The sequence below is a fragment of the Aphelocoma coerulescens genome, chromosome 2, assembly GCF_041296385.1.
Source record: "Aphelocoma coerulescens isolate FSJ_1873_10779 chromosome 2, UR_Acoe_1.0, whole genome shotgun sequence".
Classification (NCBI taxonomy): Eukaryota; Metazoa; Chordata; class Aves; order Passeriformes; family Corvidae; genus Aphelocoma; species Aphelocoma coerulescens.
In genome coordinates this window covers 137,974,176-137,992,951 of record NC_091015.1, presented here as the reverse complement: position 1 = coordinate 137,992,951, position 18,776 = coordinate 137,974,176, and the positions used below count along the sequence as shown (strand labels likewise).

Here is an 18,776-nt window from a genome sequence, read left to right as displayed (position 1 = left end):
GAACTCCACACATCTCACCTACCCAAAACACAAGTACCCCCACTACATGAGGGATTAAGGCATACACTGCATACATGAAACCAAATGTGAATTCAGCAAGAAATGGGAGAGATTACATTTGAAGAACACAACAGTGCATTCCCACAACATAAATATGTTGTGGGTGTCAGCTAATTAAAAAGGCAGTCTGCTATTTCTGTGCAGTTCCACTGTTGTGAGCACAAAAAAGGTATTGAAACAATTTGTCCAGCCTATGGTTTACAAGACAGTATCAAGGTGCAAGGTGGCCACAGCTACCTTTCCACACATTAAAAACGAAGTCATGGGCTTTGAAAGCTACACAGGATGTGAGTCAGCCAGATCCACAGTCACAACCCAGCACCTGCACAGGGATAGTAAGTCATCTTCAAGAACTTGTGAATGTTGTATTCCAACAAATTCCTTTTCAAGTCAAATTTCTACACATTAACTTAAAAAAAAGTATGTAAGGAACTTGACTACTTTACATACCAGGGTCATATGATGGTGGGGGTGGTGGAGGGAGTTTTCCACCATCTTTAAGATTAAGTCCTTTGGCTGCTCGTATAGTTGCTATAAATTCCTCGTGCTTTCGTCTCCAGTTAGACGGTTTTTTGGGTGGTTCTGGCTAAGAGGCAAAAAAGAAAGCTTCGTATGTTTGAAGTTTCTACTCATAGCTAAGTATGCACCTTATTTTAGTATATAACATCATAGTTAGATTTCTTCCAGATTTTAGTTGATCTAATTAACACAAACTGCCAGCAGAAATAAGCCTTATTAAAATGTATATATATTTGCCTAAAATGTTCATATGCAGAGTAAATTATAACATACCCGTGGCTTAAGAGGTTTTACTGTGGGAATGTCAGTTCCTTCTGCTCTCTGTCGGCTGGAATCAAATGTCTTCCTTTTCTTGGCAGAAGTTTTTTGGCAAATGGGTCCATGCTTTTTCTACAAGCAGAAGCAAAATAAAAGGAGAGTACAGAACTCACTTTGAAAACAGAAGTTATTAGCACATTATTTCCCTCTTTCTTGATACAAAAATTAGCAAAAAAGGCCCAAGTCTTGATTAATAAACTCATATTGTTTTAATTCAAACATTTATGCCAGCCACTACCTTTAAAACAGAACTACAGGAATTCACGAATGCATATACACAGTCACAAAAACATGGGTGATAATGAAGAAGAAAATTAGAAGGCAGCTATGTTTGCTCCTTGCACATAAAAAATTGACGATAGGTAGACAGCATTTGCATTGAGTGGCAAAACAAATCATAGGTGTCTGAAATTCATATTCACATTTAAGGACAGATTGATTTCTATTAACAACAGAGAAGAGAGTTTTGGAGATGGCTAACAAAACATTGCATTTACTAGCTGAGACTTAAAACTGCAGAAGACAAGGATTGATTCTGTAACCCTAAAGAAGATGCTTTTAGAGGCATGTATTTCAGAAAATGATGGGAACCTTAAAATAAAATTAACCTCCTTCAAAGGAGCTTCAAAACTGAGACAACTGGAATCTGTAATTATTTGGGGGGGGAAACCCCAAAACAAAACCCCAAAAACAAAGCACCTAGATCTATTTTATTTAGCTATAGTGAGCACTGCTAAACTTTCATAACAGCTTATCAAATCTAAAAGCCAACAGTGTTCATACCACTTACCAGTGCTGCTGGAAAAAAAGTTCTTCCACAAATCTTACACGGCAACAGATCTCCAGTTTGCACTGTAACCTCACCTTAAAAAAACCAACATACTTCTTTAAGAAAATTTGATTAAATTAATGACAAAACAATATTTCAAAAATGCTAACTTTATATACACTTAGCAATAATAGCAGTTGTTATTACTGTTGAAGTATACATCCTTTGACTTGTGCAGAGACTATGCAGATAAAAAAGGTAAAGAATATATTGAAGTCATTAGGTACTTTTGGAAGCTGTCAGGCCCAGAAACATGTCACCAGCAATTCGGTTAATTTAAAATACAGAACTCCACCCCCTTAAAAGGATGCATATCAACATGCAAATGACAAATCCCCTGTAAGTCCCAATGACAGCTTAAATACACAGCAAGAATTGAGCTATTTAGTGGGTATTTCTGTGTCTTTGGAAGAGATCAAATTTAGTATCGAATATAAAAAATACATATTCCATCATTTAGTTTGCTCTGCTATGTCAAACCATTCCACTTTCTCTTGTAAAGAAAACAGTATTTAATGCTATTTTTACTATATATTTTATTCAGATTATTATTGATGCTTTACAGAAGTGTTTCTGATGTTGCTATTCAAGCATTGGTAACAAAAATGTAAATAGCATACTTGACATACAGCAGATCCACAGAACCAGACAAAAGACCAACAAGTCAAAGTATCAAGACCTATGCAAGCAAATATATTTATATAGCATGCATTATGCAACAGAGTCGTGGCAAAACTTTTATTTCCCAATAAAAGGCATCTATTATATCTAGTACTATACCGGAGGAATGCAGGGATATTTTTATATCATGTATCCATCAAGACAGAGGCAGTAAGTTTGGATTAATTTTGAGACTTACTAGTAGCTTTCTCTGTACTCAATCTGACTATTGCAGACAATACGACTGCCTCTATTTAAACCACATTAAAATAAAACCACTTCAAATTGACTTGTAATTTAGGCAAAGCAGCATCTTAAAAACTAACAAAGTTATCAGCATAGCAATGTTCACGGATTTGATCAGCTTTTGTTCCCAGTTTCCCAGTGGAAAACTGTTTTCCACCTAAACATACACACTTGCTAACTAAGTGTACGACCAGTCCTAAAAAAAGGGATAATTTCATTAAATACTTCACAGCAAACAAACAGATAGATTCAGGCAGCCATGGTTCCCACTCAAAACTTTTTCCAAAATGCAAAGACTAAAACTGAGATTTCTATTAACAATAAAGAACTATTGTCTATTTTTGACTTTTTCAGTAACTTAAAGCAAATCCATCACCAGTATGTAACTACACACAATGTGTTAGTTGTATGAACATACTATGGAGTACAATGCATTTTAAGAAACATAAATCACAAGAAAAGTGCAGTTTAAAACATGTATGTTCATACCTTTAATTAATTTATATACCTTTTCCATGTAGCTATGAATAAGCCTGTCCTTACCACAGCATAGCAGGACTGCCCTGACAGTAGCCAAGTTTTACAACTTAAAGTCATAATCAAACTTCCTTTTGTGCCACCTAAATATCTGTGCATTTAGATGTACACAAGTAGGAGAAGTAGGAAAAATGCAAAACATGCAGATAAATCTTGGTTTTCTTCTATTCTTGCATTTGAATTATACTCGAATGCTATGAAGATTTACTAGGAACTTATTTTTTAACTGTATTTTTTGAATGTCTTTTTTAAAAAATCATGTCTGAAAATTTTTCCATAGGTCTGTTTTATTAAATCCACAAGTCTGAGCACATGAACACTGGTACAAAGCTTAGATAGCTGGGAAACTGCCTTCAACACTGATCTGAAGGGTAAGCAGCCATGGTTGTAAGCTTTTCTCAATTATTCCACTCAAAAATACCAGGCATGCACAGATTTGTTTGTTTATTTCATGACTTCATTCTTCAGAGTCCCTAGCACTCTTACTAATGATAACCTACATCACTGCAAACTCACTTCTGCTAAAGAGTTCAACTTCTTTTTATGACATCATTCTAATACAACCCTCAGCTTTGCAGAAACAAGTGAGAGAGGCATTTCCCAAACCCACAAAGTGACACTGTCTGTGTCTTTAACAAATTAGCTGAAATAAATCAGAACTAGTGATCTTGAAATAAGGTATACAGTATATGATTAAGGATTTGGCTGAGAACATAATTCATTCAAATACCTGCCTTTTTAAAAGAAGCTACGTCCCACAGTTTTCTTCTGTGTTCACTGAACTCTAGAATTTGAGCTGGTGTTTAAATTCCACATTAAAAGAAGCAGACTTGGTAGTTGCTCACCTGAACAAGCAGTATTTACATACGACACATCAATGCACAAAGAATGCCAATTACCACTTAGTGCAGCTACAGTTACAGAGCTGGATTTCCTTACAGCATTCCTACCCTCCCTTGCTGCTGGCAGGTAATCACATTTGCCTAGAGCTATTTCTACTGCCAACCGCACGTAAGGAAGTTATTTAAAAAAATGAAAGTTCCTGAAGAAGTTTTGTTGAAAATGAGAAGCCAAGTGTCCTTCATATTTGCACACTTACCCCTACAGCTTTTTAATTCCTCTGTGATTTTCCTCACTTTTAAAGTAAAAAAAAAAAAACAAACTAAACAAACCAAAACCACAAAACCTTAACATTTCTCTCTAGGAGTCCATGAGTCTTCCCTTACAGAAGGGTTAGCAATGTTATCTGATAACTTAAAATAACACAAAATCTGATAACTTAAAAGAAAGACCTGGGAATAAAATTGTGAAAGTTGCAATTGAGTTAATTTTGGCTTTGTTTTGTTTATTTTTTAAAAAGACATTCATGTGTGATCTCTATTGCAATTTTTTTCCTGAAAAATGTTAACCGAAGTGGTTTTTAATTTGGGATGCACTGCAGGGAGGAGGTTAAAAAAAAAAGAAACACTCAAATCAGGAAACAGAAGGAAGATATGCTTGATAAATTGGTCTGAGAATAGAAACTGGTAGTAAGATAGCTTCATGGCAATTTTCTTCAGTCAGTAAATTTAGCAACAATGCAGGACTTCTTTTTAAAATCATTTTGCTTATACAGCCACAGGAAACCCAAGATCCAGCAGGTACACTTCTTCTCCTTTTTACCAACTTTAATACTGCTAATCACCGGCAGTTTAGATGCTTGTATTAAACATGAATGTAGTTAACTTGAAGAAGGATTGAAATAATTACTACTGCTTATCTAATCAAAACACATCTAGAGAAAAGATAAATATGATCAAAAATGTTATGTGAATACCACAGAAGTGGTATTTCAGTGGAAGTGATGACAGAACTACGATACAGAGCTTTACTACTGCCTGCCTGAGACCAGGTCTCAGATAAAAACAAAGTGTACAACCTAGTATGATGCTGGGTTTCTGACCTAAACAACCAGACTGGAAGCTTATTAGCAGGATATATTACAATAATCTTATCATTTGTGTTTATAAACTGCCCCTGTCAGGGCTCCTCCTCCTCCTCCCACTACTTCCAAATCACTGGGTTTGTACCTACACAAGTTATTACACACATTCCTTCTGAGTATGGTCACAGTCTAGTTGCTTATACTTTCTGATCTTGAAGTTAAGAGTTTAGCTGTAAAGCCTGGGTGGACCACTAAGTCTGACAGTACAGCTATACAGGCAGTCTCCAGATGTATCAAGGTGCTTTCAATATTACAGATAAGTTTAGACTTCCTTGAAACCTAGATTTCCAGGGAACAACAACTTTTTTTCTCTCCTCTCACATTCAAATACTGCAATTGATTTACAGCAGAAAGGGCAAGCTGACAGTTCTCAGTCTACCTATCTCAGTACAGTGTGTAGATCCCATCAATACATACAGGTTCGATCTGACACAGTCACAGCCATAGCACTTGTTCTTGCTGCCATGTTTACAGATAAAGCAGTTGTGTTAATAGACCTAGAGGGAGAGGAAGTCCTCAGTATTGCTGAACAGCTAATAACTGAAGTTTTGTTACACTTTTCTCTTTTGGAGAGCTCTATATAGCCAAGTATGTGTGTGCATTTAGACATAAATTGCAAAAAACAAGACTGCACTTCATAACAGTATTTTGTCATGCTGTAGAATCTGTCTGCCTGCCCTTCAAAACCTTTTATTTATCTACAGCAGTGACAGTACTAAACTATTTGGGCCAGAAAACTGTGATAATCAGAATCATCAAGTCTCTCTGAATTCAAACGTGCAGAAACATGCTGGTACAATTCCCTGCCTTGGGACTAGGTACCTGTCTGAAGCCAGTAAGTAATCTAGAAGTGTTGAAAGTTGTTGAAAGTGGAGACTTGAAGAGCACATGCCAAATTCTTTTGCAAAACTGTATTTATTGCTTTTAGCATAACTCCATTCTCATCTCCAAAAGCAAGGTATTTTTCACTAAAGAGTTGCACATATTTATGGTACAATAAAAAATGCAGTTAATTCCCCACATTAGTTAGAATCTGTATCAGCAAGCCACAGTATCTGGTTCTTTAAGGTCTGCTCAGTCTCTAACATATGTCCAATAATCAAAAATGACTGGATTATACTTTTTTAATCAACATATTAAATAACTGTAGCCTAACTAATGGCAAATACTGCAAGTCAGAGCCACCTAAAAATTACACCAATGCAGTGAGACAGGTAGGGAACACTTCACAGAATCATAGAATAGTTTGGGTTGGAAGGGAACCTTGAAGATTATCTAGTTCCAACCCCCCCCCACCATGGGTAGGAACACCTTCAACTAGACCAGGTTGCACAGACCCTTGAACATTTCTTTAAACAGCCAAAAACAATATAGAGCATTAATTTTTTAGAAGCAGTTTGAAAGAGAATTAAAAAACATAATGAAAATATAAATGTACCAAAGTAGGAAAAAAGTATTCCAATAATGACCTAAGTTTTGCAAATTTGCATTATTTTGCCAAAAGGAATTTTGAAATGCAAATGCAAGTCAGGCAAATACACTGACTGTAATTCTTAACAACAGGCAGTACTTGCCATACTTCAGTCAAGTCTGCTTGATAAATGACGATGTGTATGTTTTAGCCCACCAAGCACATCCCTTCTCCTCTGCTATTCTGCAGTTTGCAGGAAAGAGACAAAGGAAGAGGAAATCATAGCAAGCTCTGCCTCTTAGTATTCAACAATTCATATACTTTGAAATTTTTAAGCAGCTAAGTTTTCACAATTGTCTAACAAATAGAAAATCAATCTACTTTTATCCATCTACTCCCAATTTTAGAGCAAAGCCTCATGAATTCTTCTCTATTCCTGTATTGACAATCTTGTATGAACCTGTCACTTCTGCTTCAAAAAGACAACAAAAAGCACTGCAGCATACATTCCTTTGAGTTGAAAAGGCTTTCACAGTACCGCTGCACGTTGTTATATCAGCTTTTCATCCTGACAATGAAAATGCATTATATTTGTCAAAAAACGTGTTATTGCACTGTACATGAATGAGTCTGATGATGGGGAGTTTGGTTTTAGTTCCTTGAAAATAATGTAGCAAGGCAAGACCCATTGCCTCAAAGTGACAGCCTGGAGGAGGATTCTATACAGGTTTTTTTTTGTGACTGAGAAATGAATTGCATGCAGTCAAGAATGACTGTAACAGCAGCACACACACAACTCACATCATGGTGTACTCCCCTTTACTACAACTGTCTGTCCTTTCTTTCCCTCCTCCCTTCCATGAAGCATGACTTTTAATATGAAAACATGCCAGTCACATTATACATCCTTAAAAATAACCAGCTCTCCTGGACTCCTCTCTATGGCCATATCTCATGGGACTCTTGCAAGCAGATCCCTAAAGTCTCAGCCTGTTCTCCTGAACTCTGGGGCTGAGGTCCCGATATGTACCCAGCTCCCTCCTCTCAGGATCCTGAATTCAACCATCCTATAGTCACTGGAGGAAAGGCTGCTGACATCTCACACGTCGGTACACATGAAGTACTGCAGGACTGCTTCCCCTTGTCAGCTCCTTGATCACCTGGGTCAGGAATTTGTCATCCATGCATACCAGAAGCCTCCTAGCTGCTTGTGCCTTGCTGATTTGTCCCTCCAGCATATTAAAGTTTCTCCAGAGGTTAAAGTCTCTCATGAGGACCAGGGCCTGTGAATCCATGGCTTCCTCCAACTATGAGGGAGACCTCATACTTTTCTGATCAAGTGGCTTTTAGCAGACAGCCACAACAGCTTTTCCCACACTGATCTGCCTGTTAACCCTGATTCATACTCCCCCAGGTGGTTCTAAAGCAAACCTCCGTTGCATTCTCACTGCTCTCCCACACAAAGGGCAACTTCCCCCCTTGCTGTCCAGCTGGTTCTACCTGAAGAGCCTGTACTCATCCACCACAGCACTGCAGTCCTGTGAGCTGTCCTACCACCTACATATGATCCCAACTAGATCCTAGCCCTGCAACTGAGTGCAGACCTCCAATTCCTCCCATTTGTTCCCACACTGAGTATTAATGTACAGGCATTCTAAAGAGTCACTCAGTCATGACAGTCATCCAGAAAAATCTATGAAACCTTGCCCTATAAAGCCTATGGAAACACAACTAAATCAAAGGCAAATAAGCATCACTATTTGATCAATCTGAATTCCACATATTTTGGTACTGCACTTCCCCATATCATACCAGCCTAAACTCAGCTTTCAAGATTTTTCCTTAAGTAAAATAACCATTCATTAAAAAAATAAAAACATACGGCTTTGAAAAGAGTAAATACATTGAGCAGTTATAGAGTGTTAAATGTCAAAATCAGCTCACTTAACAGAGGTGCAAGTATGCCCAGTGCAAGATCAGTTCAGTGCAAAGTCACATTTATCATTGTGTTTTAATGGCTAACAGAGACAAAAAACTTCTTAAAAATAATATACAATAATATTAGTTTTGCATTTCAATCTTTAATAGTTTCCTAGTTGCTTATTTATGAACAGTGTACAATAAAATGAATTTTTTCTTCTGTTGGACAAAAGATATACCTATTAAAAAAAAAAAAAGCTGAAGTCAACTGTAGCTAAAGGAAATGGCTGCCAAAGTAAGGAAGCTGCTGCATGGATCCAGTGACAACTCTAAAGGGAAAAGAACACTCACATGAATATTATTTTTGGTTTGAAATCCAATAATTTTCTAGGCTATTAAGGAAAAAAATAAGACTGGGCATTCAGAAATTCTGTCAAAGCACAAATAAGCACTTGCTCTCAAGAGTCACATTACTAACATAAAACCCCAAAGGAGAAATCTTGCACTGTTAGGGGTGGAGCAGGGCATTCTCAGACATTCCGCATGCCAGGGCAGGGTCCAGGGACAAATACTACCACAGCACAGACGCCAGCTCTCAGCAGAAGATGCTGTACAGAGAGACCTCGAGGACACACCCAGGCTGCTCAGAGTGCACACACTTAATCATAGTAGTCCCTACGCAGATCCGCAAGGGTTTGACACTGCAGGCTACTTCCTCAACAAGCAGCCGCCCATCCCCTTCCCACCGAAACCAGACTTCCCTGGCTGCTCGAGCGTGGGGCTGGGCAAGCACTGCTGTTACCTACCACAGAGAACTGGACTTCTGCCCTCCCCTCTGCCCCTTATTCCTTAGGCTGGGATGGGCTGTGAACAAGTGTGGGAAGCGGCATTTAGTTGGCTCAAGCAGCTGTTGTCGGCATCCTCCCAGAAAAAACAACAGACTGGAGAGAAGCCGATCAAACACCACCATTGGACTGTTCTGGCTTAAATGAAGTCAGGAATTCAGCGCTTGGCTCCATCTCGCTCAAGCAAAACAGAGAGCAACAAACACGCCAGTGTGACAGCTTTTTTCTTGACATCCAGCAGCGAAAGCAACAAGAACATGTTGATCCATCAAAAATGGTTCTGAAATTCAGCACATGGTGAACTACTCATGAACGGATTTTAAAACTCACCTTAGAGATCACTACATTTTCAGACAGAGCCAGCCTATTGCTCTATTTTCATAAGTAAATTAAATGAAAATTGACAAACAGCCAAACAGTACACAGGCTACAAAGTAACAAATGCTAGCGACTTTAGACTTAATATCAGATTTGTCACCTGTAATGACAAGCAAGCACTCATTACTTTTACGAAACTTTAAAGGTACAAATTTGACTCAATCTAGTAATATAACAATACTGATAAAAAATAAAGTATTAAAGCAACAGCCTTAAAGGAGCAACAAAAGTAGATTTTAGAAGAAACTTTTCAGTGACACAGAAACCTACTTTGCCATTTCACAAAACATTTAAACTTGCGCAGAGTGAGAAAATGCAACACTGAAAATATTATTTAGCGTTTAAAATGTCATTAATGCAGCTCCACATGCCAAGTATTACACATTCATCTCTCCACTTTCTGGAAAGGATCATTATAAACTGGGTAGAGTTCTTTCTTATTAATAGCACGCTTATATAAACCAAAATAAAACAGATCTTTCATCTATAATGCTGAGCTTCAGCAAAGCAAAAGCACCAGATTCTGAGGCTGGAAAGTCCAGGACAAACATCTTGAGCCTGAGGGGGTCTTGCACAGTCACAGACATACCAAGAGACTGCTGTCAACAGATAAAGTCCTGCCCTTCCCCACAACCATGTCCCTCGCACACACAGCTGCCAAGCACCTACTGCACCAGTCAGATCTGGGAAATAATTTTACTAAGCACTAATACAACGAGGCAGCAGGCTGAGCCAGATTTCAGAAGCTGCCCATGCTTCTATGTCAGATGGGTATGACTGTGCAATTGTGCATCCAAACAAATTTAATCAAAGATGGCAACCAGTAAGGCTATTCTGGGTTGCCAATGGAGCAATGACTGAATAAAAACATAATACCTAATGAAATAATTTATTATTATTATTGGCTTATTTTTTCTGTCCTAGGGTGACCTTTCTACAAAAACTTAATCTGAGCCTAAGCTAATATGCATGAAGAGAGACAGCTTAAACTGAAAAACTGTAAATAAAAGCAAACTCACTTGCTTCAAATATTTGGAAGCAGAATGGGAAGTATTTTATTTTGTGGCAGTTTTTAAAAAATAAAAACATGGCACAAAATGACCCACAAAAATGTAGAAAATTGTTTTTCAGTTTCAAGAACTTTTGCATTCAAGGACGCTGGATAACAGTGTGAGATATGAATGCTCACAAGGCAAGGACAACAGGAGTTTTAGACATGACTTATTTTCTGGGGTATTCTGAAATTAATCTCTAGTGTTCAGCTCTAGCTTTTGAAAGTACTTGCAAGAAAAGGTTCAATAAAACATGAGATTTCACCTATTTAGCAGTTCTTCCTCCCTCCACTTCCAGTACCTTCTGAAAAACAAACAAGATATAAACCACTTCCAACAAAGTCAGAAACTGGACAAATTTTATTGAAAAAAATCACAAGTTTTTTCAGCATTCTGCTGTTATCTGTACATCTACTTTCCTCCTATCCTCTGTAATGAAGGTGCTAGAGCTTACACAACACAGCAAGCATAGCTGGCCTTGGTAAATTAGCACACAGCCAAATCAATTGATAGATGGACTGCAGATGATGTACAGTCTCAAATGCAGTCAAACACATAGCTTACTCAAAATTAAGGCAAACTCTCCCCTTTTGGAGAGGTAACATACAATTGTCCTGAGAGCTGGAAGGCCTGACAAGGCATTATTTGATAAACACTGGACACCACCTTTCAAATTTCAAAGGCATTAACAGGAAGCAAAGAAAGCCAAGTGAATCAAAGAAATCGCCTGGGATTCTAATGCCAAATTATGTCCAAATTTAAGAGTCTTGATGAAGTCACTAGGCACAAGATTAGGGTCTGATTACTGTAAAATCTACTAAAAACAGAACACAGGTATTCTGTGAAAATTACTTCACTACTTCAACTGTTCTAGAAGGGATAAAGAACAGACTAGTTTGTGCTTACTCCTTTTTAGGCACTCAGTTACCTCTAGAGAAGTAGAGCATGGAAGACTTAACGACTGTGCTGTATAGTTTCTCGGAACAGGTCTCTATTTTTTTTAAGTATTACGGTTAAAGCAGCACGCAAAACGCAGTAATGACAGGCCTACCAAAATGCTCAGATTGCAAGCTGTAACTTCATGAATTCCAAGCTGGTATCTATGTTATGATGGATAACATCATCGATGAAAATTATGTTATCGTTTCGGAGAGCAAGGATATTTTCATTAATTCAAAGGGCACAGGATAAAGTTGCAAATACCCTGTCAGCAAATTCATACCCAGTTTTCTTCACCGCACTGAACATTTCCCTAGCATGATAAGCGGATCTTAACACCCACCTTAGCCATCTGTTACCACAAAAAAAGGGCTCCTGGCAAAGATGCCCGCACGCTGCGCCGCACCCCGCCCGCAGGGGCCCCGGCGAGCGGGCTCGGAGCGCGGCCGCCGCAGGGAGGGGCCGGCGGGGCTCGGTGCGGGAGCCGAGCAGCGCCCGAGACAAAGCGCGGGCAGCCCGGTCCTGCCGCCGCCCGGCCCCGCGGGCTCCGCACAGGGGCCGCTGCCTCCCGCCTTTGTTCCCTGCCCCGTCCCGCGGCGCTCGCCCGCCTCAGCGCCGCCGCCCCCCAGCACTCCCGGCCGCAGGGCTCCGGGAACGGGGAAGGCGGTGCCCGGGCCCCGGCTCCCGCCGCCGCTACCGCCCGAGCACGCCCCAGCCGCAACACGAAGCACACACCCGCCTCGGCCCGGGCGCGCGTCGGCTGCCCCGGCCCCGCCGCCGCCGCCGCCTCTCACCTTCCAGCCCCTCCATGGCGCGCCCCGACCGCCGGCTCGGGCTGGGCTCGGTTTCCGACCGCCGCTGCTGTGGCAACGCCGCCACCTCCCGGCCCGCCAACAACCGCCGCTCCCATTGGCCGGGCGGGCGGGCGGCCACAGCCCCGGGGCGGGCGGGCGGCCTCTGCTCCCCGGCACCGCCGCCCCGCCCGGCCCGCGCCCTTCGCCCCGCCCGGCCCGCGCCCTTCGCCCCGCCCGGCCCGCCCGCTCTGCCGCCCGCTCTGCCCGCTCTGCCTCGGCGTCCCGACCGCGCCCCAGCCGCCTGGAACCCGGCGGCCCCCGGTAGCCGCCCGTTGCCGGGGATCGCAAGCCTCGCTCCGCCTCGCCGGGCCCGGGCGGTGTCACCCGCCCTTAGGCTGCGCCCCTGGTTGGGTCTTCCCAAGGGAGCAGGGCACCAGGTCTGGGCATCTCCCGGCAAAAACCAGGCTTATCCTGACTCAGGTGCGATCTGACGGGTCCTGAAGCCCATACGTTGAGGTTATGCTGTGATCAGGATCTCCTTCCAAGAGCAGCGCTTGTACATGAAACACAGGATCACAGAATCGTTACGGTTGGAAGGGACCTCTGGGGATCATCCAGTTCCAACCCCTGCCAAGGCAGGGGCACCTGGAGCAGGTGACAGAGGAACGAGTCCAGGTGGATTTTGAATGTCTCCAGAGAGCAAGACTCCACAACCTCCCTGGCCATGAAGACCAAAGCGAAGCACATAAGGAGAAATGACCATGCAGTCGACAAAGCATCTGAGCCTTCAGTCTCTGGATGGATATGGGCAGTAGCTGGGATGGTGCCAGGGGTCCTCCACCCTCAGCACCCAGTAGCTGAACACAGATGGGTGCTGATGTGTGGCCATATTGGGTGTCCCCCTGCTTATGGGAAAACCAGGACAACTACAGGAAAACCACAAAAAAATTGTTTTCAGGTTCGTGTCCTGAAAATAATTGCAGACAAAGGATTCCCCCACCTTTTTTTCCTCCTGTTATTTTCTTAACTGAAAAAGATGCTAATATAACATTTGTGTCTTGAGGGAATCTCCTGCTACAGGTAACATTTGAGTAATGGATGTTTTTGGGAAATAGTGCTACTAAATTGCCGTTGGGTAATGACTTTTAATAATTCTTGATACATATTGAAATTCTACTGTTCCTTTTACAAAAGGTCTCCACATTTTTAGCAACCAAAGCATTTCAGTATTTCTTTCTTCAAGACATTATTTTAAAATTAATTCTTAAGATCTTTTATTTGTCTTTCTTGTGGCAATATGCCATGAGCAACTAATAAAGTTTTCTAAACTACAATAAATCTTATAGAAATTACTGCTGTCTTTACCAGCACATGCAAATAATTTCTCTTCTTATGCTAGACAAGTTGGTTGATACAGATTCACTGCACATCTGTGAATGCAACCCAAAGAAACAATACTTAAAAACTACATTAAATTGGAGATTATGGTCATGTTGTTTTCTCTGCATCCCCTTAGCATGGAACAAATAGATCCTGATGCTGCATGCCAAACAGCCAGTATGTAAAAAATGATTAATATATTATTAAAATCATCATTTGAGACCAAAACTTGGATATTTATGGTAATTGTAGCTGCAATTTTTCTAGTTAATTTAGTAAAAGTACATTTCAGATTTGCCTTTGGTCTCTAGAGTTTATGCTTATAAAATTACAGACCATGCCAGAAGTAACTAGTTTGCTGCCAAGTTGCAGAGTTCTAAACTTTGCAAACGATCCTTTACATCTTTAACACAGAACTTAAATAAGCCTATAGCTAGCAAGCATTTGCTGATAAACTAACCATTAGGATAGTGTACCAGAAGTGCACTTCCTTTCATGCTATTTCCATATGTGGATTGCAAATTCAAAACCAGAGGAGAAGATGTTCTCAATTTAGTGAAGGGTTTCATGTTAGAGGTGCATTTGATTTGGTTTGGGGTTTATTGTTTCTCTTTGAAATTTGAGGTTATTTTTGTTAAAAACTGTGACATGTCACAGTAAAAGTAAAAACTTCAGGTCACCCACCTTTAAGTGTCTACAATGTGGTGCTCACACCTGAGGTACCTGTCAACTCCCAGCACAGTTTATAGAGATTTGTCCCTGTAGTTGGTATGGTGTATGGGGTCTGCTTGGCCAAATGTATTGTCTGTTCCAGGGTGAGAGACAAGTAAATAGTCAATACCTGCCTCAGAGTAGGATTCTGCTGCAGAGCTAAAAGATTCTTCTGGCTCTTGTGGCTGATATCTGAGCATTTGTTGTGCACCTATTACCATGGACAGCATACTTTAAAGGACTCCTGATGCTGAAAAGTAGCTGTCTTTTAACTGTGTTGTCTGTGTGGGGAACAGGGGACTAGTCCTCCATGATCATAGCCACTGTATTACATGAATGCCTTCATAAATTTGCCTTTACACTGAAAAAACCCCCAAGCCTGTATTTTCCTTCTGTAGACCTACCATGCCAAACTCACGGCTTTGATGCAATGACATTCCTCTAACATTTAGGATTTTTTTTCCCAAACCATATGCTAAATTTGGCAATTGCTACTTAGCACCATGTATGCTTGTGCCAACATTTATTTCTGGCTCCCATATTTTATTGTTTACCTCTTTGATGCATTTATAGGGAATTAACATCCATTCTGTTTCAGTATTTGGCTTGTTAGCTGTCTTGGGGTGACTTGATGTTGTATTCCCTATCGCTGCACTATGCCCAGGAATTGGTATATGTGCCTTTCTATGCCTTTAAACTGGGCCTGAGAGGGGAGGGAGAAAGGTGTACTTTTTCAAAGCAGTTTGTTTTTATGTTCCAAGGACACAACTTATCTGCTTCTGCAGCGGTGGGAGAGGGAGGAAGCAGCTTGCTTTCCAGCCAGTTTTCGGCTTTCTTTTTCTCTGGAGAGAGACGGAGAATTGAACTTTTGTTTTCCTGGGACTTCATTTTTTCCCCCTTTTCTCTGCTGGACTGTTTCAACATCAGAATACATTGAGAGGAATTTTCACCAAGGCCTTGGCCCTGGAGGTGGGCCCACCACCCTGTCCTAGCTCCAAGGAGGAGGACAGAGAGATCTACGGAAGGACTCTGAAATTTTCCCAGGTTTTCTCTCTACAGTGAGAGGTTTCATTATTTAGCATTAGTATCTTTTTCCTGTGTATTTGTTAAATAAATATTTTTTATCTCTTTCACTTTCCTTCAAGGGAAAAGTTTTTTTTTCCCAAACCTGGTGAGGGAGGGGTGGTTTGTAACCTGCTTTCTCTCAGACCATATATTTCTAAATTTGGCCAAACTGGCACATTAGCCTAAACAAAGTAGAGCTCTTCTGAACTGTTCAGAAACTATGCTTTCCATTTCCATAGCCACCATGGTACCCTTTATTGGGCCTATTCCATGTTAGTTCATATTTCATGAGTGATCAGAATCTTAAAGTGTCCCTGAGAGGTGATCTTAGTGCATCACTTAGTCTTCTTTGCCTTTGCTGGGAATATTTCTACTAATACATTTTAGGTTACATTTGCTATGCTATGGTAAGCCTGTAGGCACCAGTATATATTTAGCTTCTCTTCCATATCAGTTGTTTTGCAGAGCCAGCAATGATGATAGAAATTTTTGCCTCTAAAAAGTAATGCAGTCTGAACATCTACTGTTCAGAGTCCTGAGTGTCTCTGAGAAGAATCAGGAAAAAACAGCCCTAAATGCAAAAGCCACATCTTTCTTACTCAAACTTTCAAAGAATTGGAATACAAACACTAGCACAACCACACCTACCTGTGCCCAAACTCCAGAAGGAATTCCAAAGAAGAGAGGTAAAAGTTAATATGAGGTATGCAGAGGCTGCCTAACATTGACACAGTTTCCAAAAATACTCAGGCCTCCTTCTGCTGGCCAGTAAAGGGAAAGTTTTTCATTTTCTGTTGGTAAAAAAGAGGAGTTTGCCCACAGGGATAAGTTGCGAGAAATAAATTATGGGTTTGTGATAAATTAGAAAAACACATTTTCCCTATGGTTTGTGGGCATAGCTAAAAGTTACAACTTAGTCTGGATCGTTGGTTGGATAAGTCAGCATTTTCAAAAGTGCCTAGAGACATGGAATCATGCTCTAAGATTTGAAAGGGTCCTGAATTTCAGAACTTAGGGAAGCAGTGACACCAAATCTTTCTGCCAGAATCTGTCAAGGCCTCTTGCAGAAGAACTGGAGGACTGTCCTTACAGATCCCAGGTGTATTACTGAGACATAAAGTTGTCTCTTTGCCTGCTTATGACTGGCAGATGTTTATGACTGGCACAGCCTGACTGGCAACAATAAACTCGACTCATTTCCTATGTGTAAGCCCTGTTTGTCATGCAAACCCTCATGTGTGAGAGATACCTGGATTTTGCTCATCTGAAAGGTGCATATTGATCACAGGGCATATTTAGTAAAATGCAATGCTGAAAGAACTCTGGAATTTACCAAATAATCATATGCCCAACAGTCCCTCCAGGTAAGTCGGGGCTGCTCTGGGAAATGGGCTATGAATTTTATAAGCAGTTTAGACAGGCCAAGAGGAATTATTGAGTAAATGTGGCTTCCTGTATATATCAATATAGAAAAATCCCTACACTGTTCTGTTCCAAATCTTTAATTACTTTAGAAAATGACTCCAGGATCCAGAGTTTTGACAATACCTTGCCCTTTATCTTTGCGAAGCTGTGCAGATCATTCGTTTAGGGCAGAAGTGTCAAAAAATGACTAAGTCCTGTAAAACGATCAGAATTTCATTAACATTTCAAATACTCTTTTTCACCATTTGAATCCCTGTCACAACGACTAAAATTTTTATAAAAAATCAAAACCTTTCCACTATCTTTCATGTTAATAATGAACACTGGATAAAGAAGGATCTCCCAGAGCAGTATTTTAATTAATACACTTGCACTATAACTAGCTTCTGGGAATTCAGATATGCTTGCACAGGGGGACTTTAAAATTTAAATTTTCCTAATAAGCTTTTTCTTACAGTTAATGCTAATTGAGGACTACAGACAAGAATGATTACTCTCCTACTAAAGTAATTCCTCAGTTGAATTCCTACAAGAATGCCTTTTGTTCTTTTGTGGGTTATAGTCACAATTTATATTCAGGAATGGAGTATTGTGATTTTGCTATCAATCTTTTTAGCAACTTTTTTTTTTTTTCAGTACAGTTTTATAGTTTTGTTTGCTGTGGTTGTCCCAAATTAGATAGAACAAGACCAGAGACCACAATAAAACCTGGTAAGCAGTACTGGAATAAACAGTTTTTGCTCTCTCAGAACACGAGTTGGTCAATTTATAAAGCTGAGTCTAAACTGAACATATAAGCATAAATTAATTACAATAATGCCCAAAAGACAAAGGAAATATGAGTTTAAATTCTAGGTCGCCATGCTGTAGTGTAGATTTTCTCAAGCTGAGTAGCCAGTAATAGAAGGAGACCAGAGACTGTGACTTTATCACTGGGTGTAGTACCTCTGCAGTTTTCTTATTTCCATATATTGGCTTTTGCAACCTGCATAACAGTCTTTATATGTGTGGTGGTACATGCCTCCTTTCCAGGCTGCAGTGTGATCTGAGAAAATGCTTGTTAGGCCTTGTCCTTGAAAACACCACCTGGGCTCAGCCTTCTGAGCTTATCAAAAAACGCTGTCCACTCTCAGAAGCTCCTAACAAGCTTCTGTTTTTCTCATGACCAGCCTTGGAAAATATTTCTCTGGCCTGAATGGCATAACATTCTTATTCTCACACTTCCAAAGAAAGTGCCAACCCAAACGGTGGCCAGGATGAAACATTGTTATGATTGAAGCCCACTCTCTTGTGACCCTATAAACAGCGGTCCAAAATGGGCCCCTTTGAGCTCTCCTGGACCACAGCAGGCCTGTGACCAGCATCTCCCTCTGAGGGGGACGCCTCTCAGAGCCAGCAAACCCTCAGGTCTGCAATACCTGGAGGATTGCCGAGACACGGCGTGTCCTGAGCCGATACCCTCACTCCCTGAGGCCTGATCCTTCGCCCATCAGGAGACACAAAAGCGTCCCAAGTGAGTATTTTCACTGCCCTCACAGGTACCTTATCTTGCACTGACTGTTTCTGTCTGTGTGCACGCCCCTTTGCGCACATGCTATAGCAAATCTAGAAGTCATGTCAAGTTATAATTTAGGCTAAGTGATGTTAAGTGTTATTTCTCTGTTAGATAGTTAAGGGTAAGATATGAATTGAGGTAGAAGTTA

General features: G+C 40.6%; 1 protein-coding gene across 2 annotated transcripts in view; it reads right to left on the bottom strand.

Annotated features, from left to right (window-relative positions):
* Nucleotides 1–12,569, bottom strand: part of ZC2HC1A (zinc finger C2HC-type containing 1A) — a 35,637-nt gene extending 23,068 nt beyond the window's left edge. For both annotated transcript variants that reach the window (XM_069004986.1, XM_069004985.1), the window contains exons 1-4: nt 12,493–12,569; nt 1,688–1,761; nt 853–969; nt 511–646 (exon numbers count right to left, since the gene is read on the bottom strand). In XM_069004986.1, the coding sequence (XP_068861087.1) occupies nt 511–646; nt 853–969; nt 1,688–1,761; nt 12,493–12,508 (343 nt within the window). In that variant the 5' untranslated portion in view covers nt 12,509–12,569. The remainder of the gene's footprint in view (nt 1–510; nt 647–852; nt 970–1,687; nt 1,762–12,492) is intronic.
* Nucleotides 12,570–18,776: the final 6,207 nt, after the last annotated feature.